Below are 26,020 nucleotides of genomic sequence, written 5' to 3' on the forward strand. Positions count from 1 at the left end.
TTTGGCAGGTGAGGTTGGGAGATGGAATTTGTAAAAAAAATCTTTTTCAGCTGCGGGCTGGTAACAGGAAGTGACAGACGTGTCACAAGCGGCCGCCCGCTGAGAGGCTCGAAAATAATCATATTTTTGGGAGGAATTTCACAGGAAATTTGACTTTTGCTGATTAATTGCACATTAAATGCATCAGTACCTGACATGACAGCACAAAAGTAAAAACAACGACAACAACAACAACAGAGCTTTCTGAACGTCTGTGGAGTGCCCTGTAGTTGGCACCCTAACATTCTGTTTCGGCGTCGGCCCAAAAAGCCAAACGGGACAGAAGGTCAAGCTACAGTTGTACTAAAATTTTCCGTGGGGACAAGAGCTCATACACCACAACTCGCAAACTCTTATACTCTGATTTTTTTTTTCAGTGTTAAAAGAACAAATAAACATGCACGCGTGCAGAAAAATCTGCAGCTGGAACAGAGAAAGTTCAGATTTTCATCCCTACGGCTCGGCACCGCTCTGACTCCTACAATGTTTTATTCCATCTTCGCTGCACTCTGTGCCCATGAGGAAAACTACAGCTCCTAAAAATCTGGCATATTGCTTTATCTTTTAAAAAGAATAAATAAGTAAACTGCAGGTCCCCCCTCATTGACAGACAAAACTAACTGGGAGATATTACAACACTTTGCGTCACATGATAGCTCGCGCTTCCTGTTCCCGCAAGTCCTGCAAGTAAACAGCATTAATAATTGAATCGGGTCCGTGGACAAATGCTGATTGTGACTAAAACAACAAAAACTGAGCTGCGACAACATTGTGAACGAGACAAATGCTGATCAGCAGACCCGGTAGACGATAAAGGGCGTGTGCGAAGAAAATTGTCAGGGCCCGAGGAAGACGCCCTGAGGGACTCCTTGCAGGTTTCAAACTGGCTATGACGGGGCCGGCAGGGGGGATAAATGAAATGAAAAAAAAACAAAAAACAAGTGTCACAATTGCTAATAGCCAGATGCCAGATGTTTTTATTTTTATTTTTAAGAGTCTCTTCAGACGCCGTTTCTACTTTGTGTACTTCAGACGGTGACGCCGTTGGACCGATGAGAAATGTATAAGTGGGGCAGCAGCCAAAGCAAGCAGTCAAGAGTCTCCCCGCTAGACGGGCTCTGATCAGCACTGATAACAAGGAACTAGGATTAAACAGCGAGACGAGACCAGGCCAAGCGGAGGGAGGGAGGTCTACAAAGTGAGAACGCCTCCCCGAACCCACTGCTCCAACTGCAGGTGCAAGGAGGTTAAGCAGATATTTAATTGTTGGACCACCATTAAAAACATGTTGTTAACGCCTCGGAAAAGGGTGTAATTACTGCAAACTAGCGTCACAGCAGCACAGTTTAGTCATCAGACCTTTGGCTGGAAGAACTGGAGCGACTTAAGTCAACAAGCCAATCATGATTAAGGATCGGCTGTTAAAGAGACAGCAGTCCCTTGACTTTTCCCGTCCTACATAAACTAACCCAGTATCATAAATGTTGTTATTATTGATAAATATCAATGGTGAATTTAAAACTGAACTGTGGGGTTTAAACATGCCATTTGGTTCCCCCTACAGCTGCGGAGTGGAATTCCTCTGCATGGCTTCCTTCATTAACATGTACGGACTACTGAACTGGAACGCAGAAAACTAAAAAGCAGCAGGTAAAGTCGGAGGAGAAAGAGAACATGCTGGTGTCGGGGGTTAAGTTTGGATGCGGGTGACGCAACTAAAGTCATGCAGCAAAAGAGATGAGCAATGCAACGAAGCCAAAAGTGCAAATGAACGAGCGCACAAGTGTGAAGACGCACCATCATCCTCTTCATCACATCCGGCTCATTGAACCAAATCAGGAGGAGCAGCAGCCAGCCAGCCAGCTACTTCCTACCGGAGCTCTGCATACAATACCACGCAATGAAAGCTGCACGGAGGATTTTACTTGGAGGACTCTGCCTCAACTTCTTTTCTTCCAGCTTGAACTTGAGGTGAGAGTACATGTGAGGTGAAGGAGGAGACGAGGCGGCGCGGCAAGCAAAACAAGAAGAAAAAAAAAAAAAGGCTCTGTGAGAGGCAGCAGTGCTCAAGCATCCTTAGCCAGGTTCATCTTCGCAGTCTCTCTGTGAGGTTTATGGGACCTCGGAGGACACAGGAAGGACAACACTCTCCTCTCCTCGGTCCCCGCCTGGGCCGATAACGGCTAGTTAATCACCGATTGATGCCTTTATCGTCCGCCGCACCTTTTGGAATGGCCAAAGCGTGAACGCAGGAAGCTCGCACGTGGCCGCTAACGGCCCCCCGCCATGCCGACCAGCTGCTGAAGTGGCAGCAGCTCCTGATAAACACCATTAATAATGGATTGGCCAGTTTGTGTGGGAGCTTTCAGGAAAGTGGCTCAGCAGCACTGTTTTGTGTGTGCGTGCGTGCGTGTTTGTGTGTGAGAGGGTTGGTGGGGGGGGATTAGGATAACATCTGAAAACATTGATGTAAGCATGAAAAAATTAGCTCAAGGATTCAGACCAGTGGCAGGAGGCAGAGATTGGGTTTCCACGATAAACTGGATGGTTGAATAATGGCCAGATAGTCGGTTTGGGTGGCCTATCCGCCGCTGCGCCCTTATGCTGATCATTATTTATATCATCATCATCAATTAATTAGAATTATGACCCGAGTTAAGGCATTCTTAAGGCAGTCTTGAGTCTTAAAGCCTGTTTTATGAGAAGCAGCCAATCATTGCTCCTGCCAGTTCCACTCGTCGCTTCTGACAAGCAAATGAGTGAAAATATTAACGCTGCTGCTGCTGTGCGACACAATAAGAACCTTGAACGCTGAAGATTAAAGCCCCATTAGAGACTAGCAGGAGGGGGATAAAGAAGCTGTTTTGGTTTTTAGTTGTTTTTTTTTTTACTGTTTTTGTTTTGTTATTTTGAGCGTTTAGCGTCTCCAGCCGCTAGTCTCTCTGAAGTGCCTCCCGCTTTCACATTATAATTAATGTGACAGAAACCAGAGCGTTGCAGAGGAGCGGCCGCCTCTGTGGAACCTCAGATCCGCACGCACGCACGCACGCACGCACGCACGCACGCACGCACGCACGCACGCACGCACGCACGCACGCACGCACGCACGCAGCTTGACGTTTCCACTGTCCCAACGGTACAGTGGATTCCGCAGCAGGCGCTGATTTCATTTTGCTTACTCTTTATTCTGGAAAAGCCAATTTGTGGCCGATGCCGAACGAGCTTTGCCGTCCCGCTGCTGTGGCGGCCAAGCAAATGGACAACTCACATTAAAATGAAGGACTCTGCCAGTTTGGATGACAAAAGTGCTGCAAATTTTCTTCTGGGCTCCAAGACGACCCCTGACCACCCAGGATCTGTGTTGCCCAATGGAAACGCAGTTCTTCACCTCTGCCTTTTTTGCGGAGGGGAGGAGGGGACTCCTGCGAGAAACCCACCTGCTGAACTCGGCTGTGATCACACGTCACGTCACTCGGCAGGCGAGCGGCTTTCACGCTGAGCTCGTCCCCCTCGAAACTACAGGAGCTCCTTTCTTTCCGCCGGTGAGAGGGGACGTGATCAAAGGCGTTCCTCTTGCCTTAGCCTGACAAAGTGAGGACGTCTCAGAACGGAGCCGTGCCCCGGAACTAAACAACTGCAATGTTATCAGAGTTCTTATTCTTCATCATCAGAGAACGGATACGACCAACCAGTGGACTCATAAACAGTCAGAACTGATTGGTGCCTGATGTGCGGAGGGATAACAATGTTTCCCCCTGCCTCTAAAAATATCAGCGCTGCCACATTCGACAGAGTTATGACGCAGCCACTCAGATCGGGCGATGACGATGGTTCTGGGCTACTCACACGTTGTCATAGAATTCAGCCATTAGGTGGCACCGTTGGGGCTGTAAATTACTTTTTTTTTTGCTGTTTGCAAGCATCACAACTGTGCATCGAGGCCAAAAGTAGGTATGGCCAAGTCATACAACAAGGTTAGCAAATTTACCACTGTGTGTGTGTGTATGTGTATGTGTGTGTGTGTGTGCGTCCATCTGGGATGTGCAGGCAGAGCGGTGAGTCGTGAGGAAGCACCTCCGATGAGCAGGAGCAGGCTCGCGCTGCTCACGCTCTGCTGAAGCGTAAAAAATGTTGTTGTCGAACAGGCTGGCGGACAAATCAACAACATCTTCTTCTTCTTCTTCTTCTTCTTCTTCTTCTTCTTCATCTTCATCTTCATCTTCTTGGGGACATGACCTTGGAGGAGTTCCAGCACTGGGAACCAACGGTTGGCCTGGGCTTTGAGAAAAGGTCTGAATGTTGCCAAATTCGGTAAATCTGAATCAACCCACTTTTGACTCGTGAAACAACTGTGCTGAGAACTTTAAGAGAGAACAATCGAGATTTATTAACGACCGCTCGCCGCTGCTGCTGTAGCTGCAGCAGCGTGCAGCCAGACGTGCCTCCACCCCTGAAGTTTCATCAATACATCTTCACCAGTCGTAAAACGCAGCGGCGTTGTGATGTTTTTCTCCACCAAACACGGACTCACAAGACGTCGCAAAACAAGACGTCGACATGAGAGAAAAGAAAAATGTTTTTTCTGTGACACAGCAGAGGAACGTCCAGGGAGGCTGCAGCGGAGGGAAGCAGCAACGCTGCCATCTGCTGGCAGGTAAGACTAATACTGACAAAGAGAGAGGGGGGGAGAGCGAGATAATCTGTTGCACGTAGAGCCGAGCAGATGAAAACGACGACTGTGGCCGCCGCCGTCCTGAGACTGTCACATCGATTCAGAAAGCGTCTCGTCCTCTCACGTCGCCAACTGACCCGCCAGCCAGCTGACTGAAGATAAATTTCACAGCCTTCAAAACCTCAGGATCCAGCTAAAGCTTAATCCATTTAGGCTTCACTAATTACTGGAGGGTGTTGGGGATGGAAAACGATGATGAAGAAGAAGAAATTAAAAAGAAATAATAATAATAATAATGGAGGGCCGCTTAATTTAATTCCCTCTTTCCTCGAATGTGGCCTGCATGCTAAAATAAATAAATAAATAAAAATCTTTACATCCTGCAGCACCGGTTGGTCGCCCATGTGACTCGACTTCCAATGAACAGCGTCGCTCTCACACTGGGAATCAGGCAGTTTGGGTGGATGAAGGGCAGCGGACACACCGCCGCCTCTGTGGCCAAACAACGGAGCGCTGTTTTCCAGGCAGGGGGTTTGGCGGAGGGTGGGAGAAGGAATGAGGGGCGGAGTCGAAGAACAGCCACCCCCCACCCACCAACATCCCCTTTCCACGCCGCAAATCAATGGGCTTCGGCCCCACGACCTCGCAGTTGACAGGAAAGGCCGGAAGTTGAGGGACAGCAACGGGGGGAAAAAAACACAACTCTATTTCACACTTATTCAATCAGCCGCACCGACACGCCAAGGTGCATGCTGGGAAAGTGCGCTCTACGTCCCGATCAAAGCTGAGGATGAAATATTGATTTCCGCGCGTCGACTGGCTGATTTCGCCCCACGGGTTAATGCTTCACATCATCGTGCCAGACTGCTCAGATGGAGACACGACGGCTTAGTTCAGTCGGCAGGCAGCGAGTCATCTGCCGATCCTCCGTCAAGATCACGGACGGCGACAGACGGCTTGGGATAAACCTGAAAAAAACCTGTTTTGAAAAATTGTCGTTCGCAACAGTTCGGAAGCGTGTTTGCAACAAAGATATGTCACATTGATTTGCCTCTCGGCCCCATGAAGATGCTGCGTCCCAGCAATCCCATTACATTAAATTTGACCCCAGCACACACACACGCACACACACACACACACACACTCAAAATCAACCACAGAATGAGGAGCTTAATGCTTCACCTTAGTCATCACAGCTCCCCCTTCAAACCTAATAACAGTTAAAATGTGCGCACACGCATGCACATAGACACACGCAGCCTCGGAGACCTGCAGCTTGATGGATGCCACGTCGACGACCACGCGAGTCCTTGGTTGATTCGCCGTTTCCAGGGCGACGGACGGCCTTGGCGGTGGCGGCGTCATCGTGGAGAGAGAGCCGGGCCAGGCCGGGGCAGCAGATCTTTAAATAGCCACCGGCTCTTCTAAACAACGTGACACTGGGCTCTCTGGACTGACGGCAGGTGTAGCAACGTAGAATCGGTGGGTTGAGCTGAAAAGTCACAAAAAAAGAGGAAAAAATAACAATCAGTTTGATTCAAGTGGGGAAAAAAGTGGTGGTTGTAGAGCGTTTTAGCGTTTAGCTGCTTAGCTTTGTCTTCTTTCTGTGGACGTTCTCATTCAGGCAACAAAAACATCTGAACTAACTAAAAATGTTTCTGATCAGCTTCGGCTCCTCTTCAGAAACAACGGGCAGTGAGAGACTGTTGAGGCATCGTGGTGATCTTAACAAGGACAGGACACACATAATCAACACATCAGCTCTCTATACCGACAACAGGCGCAACTTTAATTAGAATTCCGTCAAAAAAAGACAGATTTCTGGATTGGTGTTGTATAAGTTCATTGTTGTGCATTTTTCCATCTGCTGCCTTGACCATGCGAGGCATTTAATTACTGGGAAATTCTTCAACAAGCGTGTTTCTGAATACAAGACACGCTTCTGTTACATTTAATTGGGAAAGAAGAATTTCTGCATTGTGAGGCATCATTAAAATTTGGCGCGTCCAAAGAAAACTCTGTTGATTGTTCAATTTTTCTTGTTCCTGGAAACAATTAAAACGTGACATTGAAATGCACTACAATAAAAACAAGGAAATCTGCTCGATACAAAAGACTCTCAGGGAATTGTTGATGTTTAATGAAGTCAATTAAGATTTTTTTTTTTCTTCCCAATGAACAACCACAGTAGTAATTATATTACATTTGACCATGTTTTTCCTATCTGCATGTCTAGACTCTCTAAAGCGGAAACAAATGTTTGAAATGAGTGTGTCGTGCAGAGTCAACACGCAGCAACAGCCTCGGCCACGCAGTCCTGCGATCATCAGCGGCATCGTGGGCAGTGTCTGACTCAACAGCCATCAGAGCCGTGCGTGTGAGCGCGTGCATGCTTGTGTGTGTGACAACACTGAGGCGCTGTGACATCAGCTGCGTCTTGCTTCCTGCAAGCGGGAGGGAAGAAAAACAAATGTGGGAAGTGACAGGGATCTAATGCGGTCTGTGTGTGTGTGTGTGTGCGCGCGCGCGCGCTCGCACGCGCGTGGATCACACGACCCAGGGAATTTAGAGTAATTGTTTGCTGCCGCGGATGCAATGCCGCATAGCCGCCTGCAGAGGGAGCTGCGGGAGCAGAATCCTAAACTTGCATGCAGCAGTAGTAGCCGCAGCAGCAGCAGCAGCATCACTGGAGGAGCTCACATGTTCCTGCACAGATGCTCTCAGATGGATCCTCTGATCCACCAGCGTTAGGGACGTCACTCGGCTCCTCCCCCCTCCTCGACTGCCAGTCAGACAACAGAAGGCTGCGGCTTGACCACACAAGGAGGCCGTGAGAACGCTCAGTAATTAAAGCCATTTCTTCTTCTTTTTCTTCCTCTTTCTCTGATGATGATTTCAGAAGACTCGGGCTGAGGCGGGAGCCTGATAATTAGTCCTGCTCTTGATTATGAGCCCCTCCCCCTCCCGCTCCGTCTCCCCTTCTCTTCTTAATTGGCCAACAGACACCAGCCCAAGTGGCTCTTCAAAACTACTTCGTTTTTTTTTTAGGATTAGACATGCACGAAGAGCCAGTACTTGGTTTCTTCATCTGGCTGGGCTGCAGACACCCGGCTACAGAAGGGGCCGGAGAGTGGGCGGGCCCAGTGGTGCGAGTCAGGAGTGAATCACTTGGAGGCAATGGGGGTACAATAAAAAAAGGTTTCGATTTGTAACACATCCTTGAGAGATATGCAACAGCAGGTTCACAGATATTGGGGGGGGGGGGGGGGTTCTCTTCTGTAGTCTTTTCCCAGCAGTCTGAGGGTCGAAGGTGAGGTGAAGGCAAAGAGCCGTAAAACAATAACAAAAGTTGGATTTTTACCCATGTTGACCTGCCGACGACTCCCAAACGTGAATTCAACGTACAGAAATTCCACGTGCAATGATTATTTGCACACCTCGATGCCCTGCAGATACGTTTCCACAATTTGCCCCCAAGACGGCAGCAGTCATTCATTGGCTGTCAGGAAGTGGTTAAAATAAAAGTAGGAAAAGCAACAAGGTCGGCTTTTCTTTTTTTTGCCGACAGATCGGCGCGGGGCTGTTCCTGCAGGAATGTTAAGCGGCTGGAAATGTAGCGTTTAATCCCAAAATGTCCCCAGCGGAAGCCGAGTGCAGCGCAAGTGGAAAATCTGATGGAGAACTGGGACAAAAAAGGAAAGAGTTGGCGGAGAGATGGCGAGACCAGTCACATGATCAGGTCAATGAAGTGTTCAGGAGTTCAGGTCGCTGCACCGCCACCACAACTACTCCCACCGCCCTGCAGGACAGTGGGCGTCACTGCAAGCAAGGCTCCCAGATTTCCCATTTGGGGAGTGTTGTCCCATGGCAGGACGGAGGCTCCGCCCACCACCTGCTGACGGGCGGCCAGAAACGTTGGCGGCTATTTTTACCGACTTCATCTCCTCCCGAGCAGAGAAGATCTGGCCGCCGCCTCCCTCACTCCCTGTTGCCATGGAGCTCGCCGTCGATGACATCACAGGAGATGAAGTACGTGCTTGCATGAGTGTGTGTGTGTGTGTGTGTCTGCACACACTCAGGGCTGGAATTTGCAGAGTGAATGAGCACGGACGGCACACGGACACAGCCGGGGAGTCCAGATGGAGTGTGTGTGAACACAGCGCTGAACACAAACACGCGGGCAGCACACACACACACACACACACACACACACACACACACACACACACACACACACACACACACACACACACACACACACACTCGAGCCTCATAAACACACACTTACAAACAGCCACATAAATGCTACTTTTTAAGGCTATTAATAATAACAAAAATGATGATAAATCTACTACAAATATATTTTTAATTGCTTTATATATTATTTATATTTATTGTTGTTGGTAGCAACTATATTTTAGTTGCTACCAACAACAATAATTTGATTATTAATTTTGACTAATTTAGAAGATACTCACAATCACAGATGAGTGAAGAAAACACTAAATTTAGCTGATGATTCATGTCATTATTTTTTTTTAACAAATAAAATTACATTTTGTAGAAGCCAAGTAAAACTATTAGCAACAGGAGAGGACGGCAAAATTAGATTTTGCTGGTATCTGACAGAACTTTTCTGCATGAAAATGCAGATTTCAAGGTCTGAGGATTTTTCTAAATCTTTCAAGAAATTATTATTATTATAACTATGGACTAGGTGCGTGCTTGTTTAGAATTTTGTTTTGTCTTACAAACAACCTCAGATATATTGCACGGACAACCAAACGGGCGTGTATCAGAATAAAGTGGTTCATACTGTATAGTACAAAAAAAAAAAAAAAAAAAAAAAAAAAAACACCAGCTGTGTGATGGAGACACTTGAGAGTTTCACAGACACAGCAGCAAAAAATAGAAATTGTTTGAAAGATAGCAGCGGGAGCAGGGGGAGGGTGGCGGCCTGCCGATGCACTTCCACCCACCGAGTCTCATGGCGGAATTCGCGGCACTGCCTGAAAAGAGTGCGTTCCAGTGCAGCGTCTAGTAGTGCATCGCGGCTGATAAGCTGCGTCTTATCTGGCAGCGGCAGCAGCCACAGGCGACACGGCAAACACATCAGTGGAACAACACCGACACAATGGCAACATCGTTCTGTTTCGTTTGCACTGTCGGACGAACGCAGCAACCCTCCGCCCCCCGACCACTTGTTTATTGCAGCGTCAACACAACCTGGTCAAACATGTTGCTTTTTTTCACACCACAGGCGCCGTACCTTTGTTTACTCTATCGCCGTATCTCACCTGTGCATCTTTGAAAGGTGCTGCTGCTGCTACTACTACTACTCCTCCTCACACAATACCTGGCAAGCGCTTCAGCTCCTCCAGGTGGCCGCACACCTGCCTCCACCAGCATTACCCTAAAGCCACATCACAGCCCAAACTTGGGAACTTCCTTTGTGTGAAGACATTATAAAACAGTTTTGCCAGCTAGTTGGGAATGGATATGTAACGGCTGCTTGGGTTAGTAACCTGTAGCCAAATAAGCAGCGACTTTAATAATGCGGAATATGGTACACTCCACGTGAGTTGGACCTTGTGCCTTCCATTAATCCAGGTGAATGACTGTGCTAACTTGAAAACGCACAAATTTATGCAGAGCTCGACAAAACTTACTGCTGCTCCTCCAAGTTTGGTTCTGCTGCCACATCATTTGATGCAAAAGATTGAATAAAATGTGATGAACGCAAGCCAACATTGTAAATCAAACTTTGATCCTCACCGTGGCTGCATCTCTGAAGCTAGCCTGCTGGCTAAGCAGTTAGCTCGTCAGGCAGCTAATTTGAAAGACATTTCTGCTGAGAATAGAAAAAGTTAAGACTTGAATTACCCAGTTCCATAATGATCCTGTGTGGATGCTCCATATTCTTCTTCTTGCGTATCATTTAAAAAACAAAAAAACAAACATGTAATTCAGTTGCGGTGACTGCACCACACCGGCTCACGATGCTAGCAGCCAACAGGCGCAGATTACAAAACTTTCAGCAGGTTGACAGCCTTCAGAAGAAGCTCAAATCTGAAGAAGTCGAGCTGCTGTTATCAACAATTTACTTCACCCATGTCACATTTTGCATGCTTATCTCTTTTCACGGCACAAAACGAGTGTAGTCCTGCTCTTGTATTTTTTTTTTTTTTTTTTTTTTTTTGTCCCATGGGGGGGAGCGTCTCTAATAATATTCATGAGACGTCACAGCGCATTTACATTTCAAATTGTGGCAGGATTACACAACGGCGGGCATCCAGGAAACGAAAGGAAAATGACGACAAGGTAGTTTGTTCAATGACGCAAGCGACTTTCAACCTTTGTGAAAGCCTACGCCTCCGTATCAGGTTCTCCGGCGGGGGCCACGCACACTTAAAGGTCAGGCAGGAATATCAATGAGACACGGGGATCGGCTGCCGGCGGCGTTTCATCTGATTGGCTCAGCGGGATTCCCCACAGTTCGGAGGCAACGAGGCAGCGGACGACGTGTGCACGGGATAAAGAACGACGACTCACAGCGGGGAGGCGACGCACTTTGACTACATAAACATGGATGGCGTCGGGTTCCCCGATCCCAGCCATCAAAATCGGGAATTGCAAAGAAAAGGTTTTGCCATCAAAGGCGTTGGTTCTAACGCTTCTCGCCATCGCCGATCACTGACTGTACTCGCGGCGTCATGCACGGAATTTGCAGAAAGAACACAGACAACAGCGAGGCGACTCGGTTTGCTTTGTACATGGTTTATTTTTTATTAGCAAAATAAGAGAGATGAGTCTACAAAGGTTCTCCATTCGCGGAGAACGTACAACGCACATGGACACTTGTGGCAGTTTGTCTTCCTTTGTTTATTGTGAACAGACCTGGGACTGCATGTGTGTCACACATTATGTATGGCAAAGTCGTACTGCTCTAAAAACAACAACAACAAAAAATTAAAATAATAAACATAAAATCACAGAGGAGACTCCCTGGACAGTGTCGGTTTGAGGGAGCTGAGAAAAGAAAAATTATTTTCATTTCATGACCTCAACTCTTAACTCTCTCAACTCTTACAACCAACCAAATGAACCCGTCCCTCCGACAAATACATTAAAATATATATTAAAACGTGCCGAGTCTTTGTACTTTATAAACAAGCGAGCCGACGACGAGCTCGGTGCTTCCACCGACCCATTTTCCGAATGTCTTGGGGGGGGGAGTTGTACACTTTTTTCCTTTAAAAACCAGAACCCCTGATCCTCGGGGTGAATGTAACAATATACATGTCAGTATTGTACTGCGTGATTGGCCAGCAGGCCGTCCACCGTCACGGCAGGTTGCGGGGGGTGGAGGCTACATGTCGCTCCTGCTGTCCATGCACCTTTCGACCAGAGGGGGGGAGCCGTCCTCATTTTCCCCCCCCACAGCTCGGTGACAACGATGATGCGGCAGGTAGCTGAGGACACGAACGCATGAGAACAGTTGATTCTTTTTTTCTTTTTAAATGTTTAGAACGATTCAGCAGGCAAAGGAAACGAGCATCGGGGACGAAAACCGAAGAAGAAGAAGAAGGAGAAGAAGAAGAAGGAGAAGAAGAAGAAGAAGAAGAAGAAGAAAAAGAAGAAGAAGAGCATGCGAAAGGCACAAGTAGCAACAAACTGGACTCAAAGAACTGAACAGGCCTTTTCATGCCCCCACCTGGTGCTGTCGGGAAGGAAGAAAAGGAAAATTTTCCATCCAGAAATAAAGATTTCTCGAAAAAAAAATTAGAATGCTACAAAAAACAAATCTGAAAACGAGGTGGCTCCTCCCCCCACCCCCACAGCAGAGAAGTTTGCGGCTTTTACAATGACACACACACACACACACACACACACACACACACACACACACACGTGGTGGTGACGCTGGTTCCGAACATTCCGGGACGGGGATAAACAAAACAAAACAAAAAAAACCAACAACAACAGCAACAACAACAAGAACAGAAAAAAACAACATAAATAAAGCTGTTAAAAGTGGCATATAGTACAGCGACGGATCCTCCCGACTCGACTCCCCCAGCACAACAAACACTGGCCCCACCGCCTGAGGAGACAAGAGAAGAAGAGTTTTAGTGTTTCCAAAAAAGACTGCTGGACATTATTGACCCCAACCAGAGGAGCTGATAAAAGGAGAGCTGAAACAAAGTATCCACTCAAACTGATGAAAATAAAATTAATAATATATACACATATATATATACATATATATATATACATATATATACATATACATATATATACATATACATATATACATATATATATACATACATATACATATACATATATACATATACATATATATGACAAACTTGTGTTTGTTTTTTGACAATTTTCTTAAATTCCAATAATGTTTAAATCAAATAGTGCATTAATTTTTTTTAGGTAGACTTTTCTGAACCACATTATTTCGAGTCAAACATTTAAATAATGCATTCAATGCTCAACCTCTGCAGCCTTCTGAAACCCATTTCCTTACCGGTAGAGAAAAAGATTTCTTTTTTTAAAAAAAAACCCCAGACGTCCTCATCCTCAGAAGAGGCCGCAGTCCTTCAGGTTGTTCTTGATGATGACGTCGGTGACGGCATCGAACACAAACTGCACGTTCTTGGTGTCGGTGGCGCAGGTGAAGTGGGTGTAGATCTCCTTTGTGTCCTTCCGCTTGTTCAGGTCCTCAAACTGACACTGGATGTAGGCGGCGGCCTCCTCGTACGTGTTGGAGCCTGAAGAAGAAGGAAGAGGAGCTCAGTGAGAAGTTGAATTCCCATTGAAAAATAAAATGAACGAATGAAATGAAATGAGAAATCTACACAATGAGCTGCCTTCACCCTCAGCAGGAGCTTAAACATTTTCTAAACATTTTTTTTTTGGTCATGATTGTCACCGGCGTGGATGCTGTCCCGCTTAACACTTCCTTATGCTAAGCTAACGTAGCATTAGGGCACAGGCACGAGAGCGAAAGAGGGAGGGGGGGGGCGTACCGGCGTACTCTGGGTAGCAGATGGTGAGTGGGCTCCTCTTGATCTTCTCCTCAAACAGGTCCTTCTTGTTGAGGAAGAGGATGATGGACGTGTCAGTGAACCACTTGTTGTTGCAGATGCTGTCGAACAGCTTCATGCTCTCGTGCATCCGGTTCTGCGGCGACGGTGGAGGGAGAGAGAACGGCGGTGATGAGCAAACGAGCCGCGTTTCCCCTCAACACGACCAAATGAAGGACGCCGCCGACGTCCGTTGCCTCTGGAAACTCAGCTCACCATCTCCTCGTCCTCCGCCAGCACCAGGTCGTAGTCGCTGAGTGCCACGCAGAAGATGATGGCGGTCACTCCCTCGAAGCAGTGGATCCACTTCTTCCTCTCAGAACGCTGGCCGCCCACGTCAAACATCCTGAGCGGAGGAAGAGGAGGGGAAGTGGGAGGAGAAATGTGACTGGACGGGAAAGTGAAGGTTGTTCCGTTTTCTCTCCTGATTCTGTAGTGCACGCACACACACACGCACACACACGCACAAACAAGGGTGGCTGCTCATGCATCATGCATGCCTGCCTCCGCCCCACTTCCTGTCTCCAGACCATGACTCGCGACTCACACACATGCATGCACTCACTCACTGACACACACACACACACACACACACACACACACACACACACACACACACACACACACACACACACACACACACACACACACACACACACACACACAGAGCGACAGGATGCAAACACTTGAGGGTGCGAGGCCAGCTGCTGGCCTGGCTGGGGGGAGGGGATGAGTGTGAGGAGTGGGTGCGGGGGGGAGGGGGGGGTCTCACTTGAAGTGTAGGTCCTTGAAGGTGAAGTGCGTCTCCACAATGCCGGTGGTCTTCACCCGGGTCCTCAGGACGTCCTGCTGTGTGGGGATGTAGGTGGCCTGGGATATCCTGTCCAGGTCGTTCAGGTAGCTGCGAGCGGGAGGAAGAGAGGCAATTAGGGAAGGAGGGAAGGAGGGAGGGAGGAAGAGGTACGACGAGACAATGGTGTTGGGACTTCCGGGTCGGTTCTGGTAACCAGCCCTGTGGGACGCCAGCACTGGTCCAAGTTTTTGACCCCCGTGACCTACAACTTTGAAGACGAATATCAGATGATTGTGTTAATTGTGACCTTTTCACACACAATCAGGTGAGGATGAACGCACACAGTGGTGCTGAACGGACGCGTGACTGAAGGAGGAGCCGACTCGGAGGAGCTGATGAATGAAACTCTTCTTCTTGCGGTTTGCTCAACTTTTCTGAAACTCTCTGACAATTTTGCAAGTTCAGCTGCAGATTTTTTACAATCACACACAGAATTTAACCCCAAAAATCTGCTCTCACTGGTGAGAGTCCGCTAGTTTCTCACAGGTGAGAGAGTTCAGTGACCTCTAGTGGCCGACAAACAAACACACCTAATTGCTCTTTGTTTGTTTTGTTTTTTTGGGTGCACAAAAGGGCTTTTTTGTTGTCCTGCTGAGGCATTAGGGGTCGCAAAAAAAAAGAAGAAAAATCAACACAAAAGGTTTCACAGTGCTTGGAAAAAAGACCCGCCCACAACAACTGGCCGACGATTACCAAAGCAATAAACTGCCTCACACACAGTGGGTGGCCCTGTCACCAGGTTTAAAAAACTCTTTCACAACAAGTTCAGGATGTTTTTGCCGTGCTTTTGGCACTGGGGTGCTGGGGTCAAAGGTTAAATAATCTCCCCGGTGTCGGCGGAGGGGGACAAATATTGACAGTATTAAAGTCCAGGCGGTGGACGGACGGGCGGGCGGTCGTAACAGCCGCGTCATCGGCCACGTTATTAAAATAACAAAAGGGAGTTTAAAGAGGGATTAGGCCACTTTATGAAACCTCCGCCAGGAGATTGATCCTCCAGCAGTTTCTCTCCTCCTTGTTTTCAACAGCTGCAGTGTTGGTGATCTCTTCTGGGTCACTTTAACCCCGGCATGGGCAAACTACGGTCCGGGGGCCATATGCGGCCCGTTAAGTTTTTTTAATTTGGCCCACCACACTTGAAGAAAATATATTAATAGTAAGTAAATAATAAAATAGCTGTATTTAATCAGCTTTCTTCAGTGATGCGAGTCATTTCAATAAAGAGTTAAATACTGATTTTGTTGTAACGCTTTTGTTCATTTGCAATTGACATTAAAGCACATGCTTTCTACACATCCCATGATATATTTTTCCTCCTATGAAGTGGGTCACCAAAACACTCCATCCATCTGCTGCTGCTCCGGCCCCTCTGGCAAATTCTAGAACCCATTGTGGCCCACAAGTCAAGAAGTTTGCCCACCCCTGCTTAGACCCTAAAATTTGAAATTCTAAATTGACATTTAGAGGGAGATAAAAATGATGGTCGCAGTTGCCCCAAAGGACTGAACTGGGACCGCAGTTCTGCAGATCCGTCGTGGCTGTTTGGAGCCATTCTGGAAACAACTGCAGGCCTGTGAATCCATCGAGGTTAAGTAGAATCATGTGAGATTGAGACCCAACTTTTCAATTCAATTCACTTCTGCTCTTCAACTCTGGTTATTCAGAAGGGAAAACTAGTAAAAAGTAAACCCAACCATAACGTAAAAAACAGGTTTAAACTCCTGCAAAATTCCACCCAAACGGCTGCTGAGCTTGCAGAACTTTCTTTGGTGTGACTCACTAGGCGGCCGAGTCGTTGAGCTGGTACTCCCGGGAGCGGCCGAAGCAGGCCTGCACGCCACTGTCCTTCCACAGGCGCTTGATGACACCGGCCAACTCGCCCGTCATGAAGCCTTCCTCCGCCGAGCCGGCCAGCACAAACAGCTGCCGGGCGTCGTCCTGCAAGAGAGATGATGAAAAAATAAAATTAAAGAACCAGGCCGACGTCAGTTGAGTGCCGCCTGTGGACATTCTGTCTTCGGCTAAAAGCTGAACTTAACTTGTAAATCATCCGACTGTCCAAAAGATGTGAATATCTTGATTTTTCTGTCTTACTCTAGAAATATTCTATTTATCTTCTCGGTCACGGGGGTCTGCTAGAGCCTCATAGAGCAAAGGCAGGGTGACACCATGGACAAGTCGCCAGTTCATCGCAGGGCCACATTGAGACAAACAAAGACAACCATTCGCACTCACACACACACACAGACCTATGGACAATTTAGAGTTTCCTATTCACCTCACATACATGTTTTTGGACTGTGGAAGGAAGGTGGAGAACCTGGAGGGGATCCACACATACACAGGGGGGAACATGCAAACTCCACCCAGAAAAGTCCAAGGCCCGGAATCGAACCCACGATCTTCTTGCTCTGAGAAGGCAGCGTTCGAAGCTACTCACGGCTCTGGCGGCGTCGCCGAAGTCGATCTTGAGGCGGCCCATGGCCCTGATGATGGCGATGATGGACTGGATGGTGTTGCTGTAGACCACCGCCTTGTACTGCTTGCACTCCTCCTCCGAGTAGCCCGCCTCATGGATGATCCTGAGACGCACAGCGCCGGGTAAAATGAGCGCCAATCAATAATATCAACGAGATGTGGAACAGAGAAACATCCGATACATTTGGAGCACGATCCTGTCGATTATCGACAAAATGAATCAACTTTGGGTGTCAAATTCTGACATATCCAAGAGAGTAAATCTTAGTGTGTGCGAGCCAATAATCATTTGGCATTGAGAGCTTAAAGGTCCAGTGTGTAATATTTGACTTGATTTCGGATTTTTATATAGGTAAAAACTTAATATACTGCCCGTAGATACATAAATGAAAGTGTATAATTGCAGTACAATAAAAGTAATTTGTTTTTCTTACCCATTGAATGTTTTTAATTATATATAAGAATACAAATAGATCAAGGGTCTTGCTCCCAGTTAGTGTGTTTCATATTAAGGGTGACTGCTCACTTCTTAAAACAAACCAACGAAGAGCAAGGTGGACAAGGTATCCAGGTTTGGTTGTGCAGGCCACCGTAGCCCACAGGCAAGCTCAGGAGGGGGAGAGAGAGTGACGCTGCAATCTAAACTGTAACCACTTCATGTTTCTTCTTCAAAATCTCCAAATATGACACACTTAACCTTTAAGCGGCAGCAGAATGGCTTTCACGTTATAGAGGAGAGAACTAAAGACCCTGGCACTAAAGACCCTGGCACACTATCGTTTAATTGAAAATTAGCGTCATGCCAAAGATTCTGAAGTGGCTTCACCTCATGAATGTGGATTATAATAAAGCAAAATGCAACATTTGCGCCAAGGACACAGCGGCAAAGGACGGGAACAAATCAAACTTCAAAATCATGATTTGAATCACCAGTCAAACGGAAATGAAAGGTTTTGCTTTGTAATTTTTTTTTTAATAGGACGTGAAAAATGTGGTAGAAAAAAAATATCACTCTGGAACCTGTACCGATGCCAAGGTGTTTAAATTGGCATTGTATTAAACACAGTTTAAACAAAACAGCCCAACGAGTATTTTTCAGAGTAAGGATGGAAAAAAAGAGAGACAACATTTGACCTCAATTATGTTCGATGCACCATTCTGACATTTCATTTCAAACAGTGGAGCACAATAACAAAAGGAGGACCGGAGGAGCAGCTGTATAATTGCCTTGCTGCTGGATTTATGACGCTTTTCTCTTTTAAGGAAAAACACATTCCTCCATGTAATAGAGAGAACGGAGGTGGGGGGGGTGGAGAAAAAATCCCTATCACAGCTTCAGGGCCCTTCATCCCTACGTCTGCCGCTCCCCTTCCTCCTCACATCCATTTTATGAGGAATGCAGCTCGTCGCCCCCCCACCGCAAAAAAAAAACAAAAAAAACAGCAGCATGTGGAGAGGATGTATACACTAGCGTGCGCTAATGTGCTCGGCGGCGCCGTCATCACGATCCATTATGCACGGCTGCGTAAGCGTCACATCGCCCGGAGACACGACTTGCTGCCGAGCCTGCGGCGGAAAATCGAGGCGTTTGCTCGCTCACTCTGGCTTGCTCTCTCTCTCTCTCCCCAAGTGCTTTTTTCTTTTCTTTTTTTTCTCTGCAAGTAGGATGAGAGGCGGCCTTGTTGAGGCGGTTGAGAAGAGGAAGAAGAGGAGCAGAGAGGAAAAAAGGTGGCTCTGATTGCCTTGTGTGTGTGTGTGTGTGTGTGTGTGTGTGAGAGTGAGTGCGTGCGACACACTCACTTCATCTGCTTGACGATTGTGCTCTTCCCCGATTCACCGGCACCTGGAGGAGAAAGAAGGAGGGAAGGATCGGAATAAGAAGTTCATTAATTGAGATGGTTTAATTGTGCTCGAGCTGAGAAGCTTCAGAGCTGCTGAGCTGCAGGGATGATGATTGGCCGCCTTGCGTGGCATCCGATTGGTTAGACAATATCAAGATTTTGGAGGCGGGGCTTCGGTTGGTGCTCCTACTTCTCCTGTGGCGGCCCCCTGAGAATCAGGACATTTCCCACAAGTCCCCACAAGAAAGCCGCTGGGACAGAATGTGTGTGTGTGTGTGTGTGTGTGTGCACGTGCACGTGCATTTGTGAGAGACTTGCTAGCGTTCATCGATTCATCAGCCGTCGCCCCATTTTCCCACCGCACTCTGATGACCACAGCCCAGTTTTTCTCCGCTTCACCTAATCAAAACCATCTGCGATGTCTTCACAAACCACAAGTTTGCCCCCTGATGGACGTCGCTGGAAACTGCACGATTAAACTGATAAATGTGCACTTTAGATGCGGCGGCAGGGGCGGCGGTCGGCTAATAACTGGATGACGTAACATTCTGTCGCCACTAGGGATGTTTTTTTTTCTCCCTTCTCCACATTCCCAGAATTATGTCTCCCTCAGGATAGTGGGAAGCAGAGCAGTTCCATGAAATCTGTTAGTGTGCACGACCTTGTGATACTTATCAGGAGGACTGACAAGACAATTTGGTCTTGCATAACAATTTACCGGCTCCACTGAGTTTCAGGTTTTTTTTTTCTACAAATTTTAGGATTCCTCAACTTCTTTTTTTTTCTAAAATTTTCTTCAAAAATTTGCTAGCGTCTCCAAGTTTCCGAATTACGCTATGTCAACAGGATTAGGAGGAGTGCGCTGGCTGGAAACACAAAGTTCAATTAAGTTGGGGTGGACACCACGACAACAAATTGCATTTTTCTCGGCCGTTTCGGAGATTCCGACTGTGATTCCAAGATTACGGAAAACCGCACGGTCCTGAGAACTCGCATGCATTCAGCTACAGTGCGTGCCGTCATTAAGGCCCTTGACTTTTTGCCCCTCGGTATAATTAGATGAGATCAAGCCGAGGACGGTGCATTTTAATTACGGCCACTCAGGTACCAAAGTGCCCTCTGGGCGACAGCTCCCGGAGCTGAGAGGCAGGAGCAGGAGCGCCAGTTGGCCCCTGGGACCAGCTGCTCTTAGACCCTCTGGCCCCGTTTTCTGGACAGACGGCAGCACTTCTGACACCGCCAAGTCCTTTCAGTGAGAGGAGCCACTTCAGGCCAGCCTTCAAAGTCGCCTCCGTACAGGGAGGAGCCTCAGGAGGGTCAGAAATGTCACGTATTACCGGATTTTGAAATTCAATTGATTCAGAATTTTAGGGAAAATGATTATAACTTCTTTGCTGAAATGGCAGGTTTCAGATGCACAAATGATTTTATTATTGGCATGTGAAGAAAGTGGATGGATCAACTTAGCTGAGAAATACTCAGACTAATAATTCACTCCATAACTAGTGTCTGAACGGGCAATAATCCACCACACAATTTGTTCTGTAGTCTCAAAGATTTTCATTGATAAAGGCAAGATATTCTCTCTGCATTTCTGGCAAAGCAATAACTAAAAAAAATCCACAACTGGAGGTCAGGCTCTTAAAATTTAGTCAGTGATCTGATTTCAGAACGAGGGGGATTTCAAGTTGCACGAAGCTGGTTTAGAAGAATAAAAACTGAAGGAGTGAGACAACAACGACCTTACGGACACTGAACCAGCCGCTCGTTCTGACCACCGACTGGCTCCAAATATTGGAAGGACACCAAAAAATGAAGTGTGTCTTCATTTCAAGACAATTGAGTTTTGCGACGTGTCTTTATGTAATGTCCTCAGTGACGGAATTCTTTTCAACACCGCTGATATCATTTGGGGGTGTGGACCCTGTCACAGCCTCCAGGGCTGAAGCAGACACAGCACAGACGTCCCCATCTCCAGTCTCACACACACACACACACACACACACACACACACACACACACACACACACACACACACACACACACCTTTTAGGGCTTGGCGCCGCAGCCCTGCTCTGACCTATCGACCCCTGCTACAGAGTCGTGTTACGTACCCTCGGCTTTGATACTCCCATCAGGGCTAAAAACCACTGGAGCAGCTGGTTTTTGTTTCTAGCGGTTCAAACTATTTTTAGGAAAATCCAAGCGGCGAACCCATCCATTGAGAACAGACACAGAGAGAGAAAGAGGGAGGCGAGGGAAAGGGAGGATGGGTGGAGGGGATTTGGTTCCTGCACCGCAGAGCACCGGAGGCATTTTCTGCCTTCCAACCGCACCTCAAACTCCTAATGGCCAGTCCTCCGCTGGAAGGCAGCGAGGAAGAAAAACGAATTAGCAGAACGCGACAGAGATGAGGAGAGCCATTCCGGGAAGGACCCAAAGGCTGTGGCTAATTCTTGTTGAGAGCAAAAATGTTCTGCCTTGGTACCCTCGGGGACAAACTGACTACGGAAAGATTAACCAAACTGGTGTTGGTATGCCGCTTGTGTCTAATGCTTGCATGCAGACTTTTAAAAAAGAAGGAATTTGTTACCACGGAGGTACCCGAGTTAGGTTGGTCTACAACTCATCCGAGCACTTTGCAAATGCTCGGCCGTCCCCCTCCTCCCCGAGCTCCCCCCAAATTCCCCCATCAAGCAGCCGTTTTCCGTTCACTGCTCACCGTCCACTTCCTCCCGTTTCCTCCCTCGTCCTCAAGCCTTTTGCACTGCAAGGACACAGATGCATGAGTCACCCTCGGAGGATTCCACAGGCCCGTTGAGCGCCCAGGGACAGTGGGGAAACGGTCGAACGGATCGATCTGTCAACAAGCCGGTCGATGGCTTAAAAAGATTTATATATTTTTTCGGCTTTTACCAGAGACATTTTTCGGTGCTTCGCCGTCAGCTGCGATCGTCTCTGTTTAAAGCGAAGGGACTTCCTGTTGAGGGAGTGACAACTCAGGTCGCTAGCTACCCATCAAAATGATGTGAAATCAGAGAGGGAAAACCTCAGAGGAGGGCCGACTTGGCTCCACAGAGGATGTGTGGCAGCACTTGAGAAGAGTCCAGCTGTGGCTCAGGATTGGGAGAAGAAACCTTCTGACGCGGTTGGCGCATCTTGAAAAACTAAATCATAATAATCTCCGCTGCAACTGCGGTTCCTCCGGAGATGGGTATTTGCATGCGGCTGAGCTCAACACAACACAAGAGCCAAGTGTACTTTGCCAGGCGATTTGAATAAAATAGTTCAGTGTGGAGGTACGGTAGGTCCAGTAGGTCCTTCTTCAAATACCTATACCTATAGTATTTTCCCCATATTTTTAAATCTAAATATGTATATATATACATGCAGATATATAAGAAGGACCTACTGGACCTACTGGACCTTCACACTGAAGAGCTATTTTATTCAAATATTCCCACAGTTGCGTGACTGTTTAAGGGAAGAGTAATTAGGCGGGAGGAGATGGTAATCTATTTTAGCATGTAGATATGAATAGTTGCATAATTGGGTCCCAGAGATGAGAGCCAAATAAAGACTGGGAGCTAGATGAGAAACATTTTCTAATTTCACGTGGAAGAAAACGAGAAAGATTCCATTCAGTCAGTACCAGTGGGCAGAAGCAGCGCACCTGAGCCAGGCTGCAGGCCCGTTAACATCCAGATGGTTGTGAAAGTAAAGGATTGTTTTTTCCAGCTCAGCTCCTGAGAGGGCCTGTCGTTAACATCTAAAGACGGCGCTGGGGGACCAGGTGGTCGACACTTCAGCTGCTGACCCAATCAGCAGAAAACGCTGTGCACACTCACACACACATATCTGCACTCTTCTGAGGAAAACAACAGAAACAATCCTTCCACTGGTGTGCGGCACATTGGCAGGGTGCATTCACAGGGAGCTGGATCGCTGAGTTGCTTACGAACAACCGCCTCCGGCGCCGTCGGATTTTCACTGCCGTGTTTGTCGCCTAGGTAAACAACTCACAATCGGAACTCGCCGACGCCACCGCTACTGCTCGGCAACTGGGCTCTTTCATTTTTAATGCCCACTGCCCGCCATCAGCGGCGTTCTCGTTTTACAGCCGCCTCTCCTCCTTCCCCCCTCGGCCTGCCTGCCTGACTGCGTGTTTGTTTGTTTGTCACTGTATCGCGTCAAAGTGAGTCAAGCACAAATGGCAGGAAACTACTTTCCCAACAGGTGAAGTCGACTTTTAGACGGGCAAATCAACAATCAGCAGGAACCTCTCCTGCTCCAAAACACCAAAAAGAGTTGGTTCACCTGAAGAGAACTACCTTGCAACTGCGGGAACTTGATCCGACTTGCCTTCCTATGTTCACTGGGACAAGCTCCATCTGGCCTTTCCTACACCTGAAGAATGCGCTAACCTTTTGGCAACTAGGAGGGTGAAAATATGTACATTCTTTCTTGAAAAACCAACATCACAGTAGATGGAATTCCCTTTGCGAGAGAAAACAAAACAAAAATGCAAAATGTGCATAGTTGCGTTGGACAAACGGGTGGCAATCTTTGCAAATGTTTACCATTCACTCGCAACACCTCACACACACACACACACACACACAGACACACACACGTTGTGCGTGTGTGTCCTTTATCAGGGGTCTGCCTTGTATTGGTATTAGCCTTTGTGTCCTGCTAACCCACATACCGCGTGTGTGCATGTCAACATTTCCCAAAGCTGGGCTTAAGGGATGGAAAAGTTTCTCGCCCTGCGGTCCTTGTTTACACGGACAACAGCGTTCCACCACATCCAAGTCCTGCCACTGCCGCCTTGAGAAGCGGAAAACAACAAAAAACCCAAGGCAACGAAGCATAGCTAGGCATCGGTGGGCTGGCCATGGTGCCTTCTTCTGTAGCTGTAGGGTGGGGGGTGGGGGGGACTTGCATGCGAACTGGATACTTCAGTGCTCAACAAGCAAGAATGGGTCAAAAGATTTGGGATAAAAGTCAAAAACTCAAGACAAAACTTAGCAGGAGGTAAAAAGAGGCAACGACTCCCTGGCTTTCATACGTCAATGGCACTGAGGTACCGTCACTGCCAGGATCTGATTGACTTTGCGCAAATTCGATGGTCTGACACATCAGTGGTGACGTGAGGCGAGAGTTACCCAACGGGCCTGACAAACCTTTCAGAAAATATCTAGACTCCACAACAAAGTTTCTTGGTTGTCATCATCATCGCTGCCCAGTCAGACCAGTGACTCGCAGGCCTACTTTCACCACGCCGGCCATGGACCAGACCAGACCAGAGGAAATGTGTCAATTGTTGAGAGGATTTAGCAGACAAACGGCGCCGCTGAATGGAACCCAAAGCCACCGGGGACGGCTGGGGGAAAGAGAAACCTTGCAGTTTGTGTTATCCCTGAACACAAAAGGACATGAACGGCAATGTGGACGGAATGCGAACGGAACCTCAATGTGGCACCACATTTCAATCGTGGCAGCGCTTTGCAATTCTCGATTTCCGCCCCATGGAATGGACGTTGTGTTGCATTTTGTGAGTGTTAGCACTTCGCAGGTCACTCCACCTGGCAAAAAAAAACAAAACAACAACAAACAAACAAAAACAACAACACAAGTCTGACACCACCTAAAAACGACTTCATTTCATTACAGAAAAAACACGTATAAAGAAATCGCAAATGAATCGTATTTTATTTGCCTTCATTCACGCTGGTCGGCTGCGACCCAGACCCGTCGCGACCCAGGCGGAGCCTCCTTACCGAGCAGCAGCAGCTTGACCTCCCGGGCCGCCTTCTCGCCGTCGTCCCGCAGATTCCTGTCGATCATCTTGCTGCGCTCCACCGCCGCCTTGTCCTCCGTGCTCAGCGTGCATCCCATCCTCGACCGCGTCCTCTCACACACAAGATGGACCTCGAAATGATTTTTATTTATTTATTTTTTTTGTGTGTGTGTAAACCTAAAAATAAAGCCGCATGAAACGGCTCCTTTTTTTTTTTTTTTTTTAGAAAAAATAATAATTTACAAAATATAATATAAAAACAATCCCACCGACACCCCGCGCAAACACACGCCCTTTAAAAAAAAAAAAAGAAAAAAAAAAGACAGGCGATCGATCTGTCCGCGGGGTGAGAGAAGGAGGAAAAAAAGGGGGGAGGCAGTTCGACTTTTCACCCCAAAAAAGGCTCCGCGTTCGGTCCTACTTCCGTCAGAGTGTTTCGAAGGAAATCCCTCCTCGCATTCGACTGAAGAAAAGCCTTATTTCAACGCAACGATTCTCCCGCGATGTCTCGTCCGGCCGCTCTCCTCCATTCGCTGCGGTGTTCAGTGCCTGTAGATCAACGTGCCGCTCCGACTGGCGAACGGCGAGGAGGGAGGGGTGTTCCGTCAACTACAACGAGCACACTTCCGGATGGGTTCTTCGCCGTAAAATACATTTACAGTGGCGGGGGGTTGGGGGGAAAGGGGGGTGTCGCCGTACCACACTTGTGAGACATCAAATTCTTTAACGAAAGACACTTACGTATGATTCAGTGAAAAATTATTGCACTTTGTTTCCACTTTTGGTATCATCAGTGTAAGCAAACCAGACTTGACTTTGATCAGGCCTTAGCTCAGGCAAGGGCAAACTACGGCCCGGGGGCCATATGTGGCCCCTTTAGTTTTTTAGTCCGGCCCACCAAACTTGAAGAAATTATATTAATAGTAAGTAACTCATAAAATAGTTATATTTAATCAGTTTCCCCCCCAGTGTTTTAAGAGTCATTTTAATAAAGAGTTTAATACCGTGGGGCTTCAAGGACACATATTTTGTTCTAACTTTGCTTTCGTTAATTTTCTATAGACATTAAGGCACATGTTTTTGACATATCCCATGGTATATTTTTTCTCCTACGAGGTGGGTCACCAAAACACTCCATCCATTCTGTTCTGAGCCCTCTGTCAAATAATAATGTGATTGTGTCACGTTTTCTACTGGTGCTTTTATTTTGGAAGTAAACGCCACAACCGGAAGCGT

General features: G+C 47.4%; 1 protein-coding gene across 1 annotated transcript; it reads right to left on the reverse strand.

The window, feature by feature from the left end:
- Nucleotides 1–12,611: 12,611 nt before the first annotated feature.
- On the reverse strand, nucleotides 12,612–25,363 carry gnai1 (guanine nucleotide binding protein (G protein), alpha inhibiting activity polypeptide 1). The gene is made up of 9 exons (XM_076030014.1): nucleotides 24,765–25,363; nucleotides 18,941–18,983; nucleotides 17,103–17,244; nucleotides 16,443–16,600; nucleotides 14,582–14,710; nucleotides 14,026–14,155; nucleotides 13,753–13,906; nucleotides 13,251–13,494; nucleotides 12,612–12,815 (listed from the first exon to the last, which is right to left on the reverse strand). Exons 1-8 carry the CDS (start codon nucleotides 24,880–24,882, stop codon nucleotides 13,304–13,306), a joined length of 1,065 nt encoding a protein of 354 aa, XP_075886129.1. The 5' UTR covers nucleotides 24,883–25,363; the 3' UTR covers nucleotides 12,612–12,815; nucleotides 13,251–13,303.
- Nucleotides 25,364–26,020: the final 657 nt, after the last annotated feature.

The sequence above is a fragment of the Nelusetta ayraudi genome, unplaced genomic scaffold (assembly GCF_046127955.1).
Source record: "Nelusetta ayraudi isolate G7.1 ecotype Tasmania unplaced genomic scaffold, CSIRO-AGI_Nayr_v1 ptg000027l, whole genome shotgun sequence".
NCBI classification, from domain to species: Eukaryota; Metazoa; Chordata; class Actinopteri; order Tetraodontiformes; family Monacanthidae; genus Nelusetta; species Nelusetta ayraudi.

What these genes read in the sequence shown, in the direction of transcription:
- gnai1 (XM_076030014.1), bottom strand. Translation starts at nt 24,882, where the DNA reads ATGGGATGCACGCTGAGCACGGAGGACAAGGCGGCGGTGGAGCGCAGC. An exon ending in ACAATCGTCAAGCAGATGAA is followed by an intron (nt 17,245 to 18,940) that starts GTGAGTGTGTCG and finishes TGTGCGTCTCAG; the next exon opens with GATCATCCATGAGGCGGGCT. An exon ending in CTCAACGACTCGGCCGCCTA is followed by an intron (nt 14,711 to 16,442) that starts GTGAGTCACACC and finishes TCCCGCTCGCAG; the next exon opens with CTACCTGAACGACCTGGACA.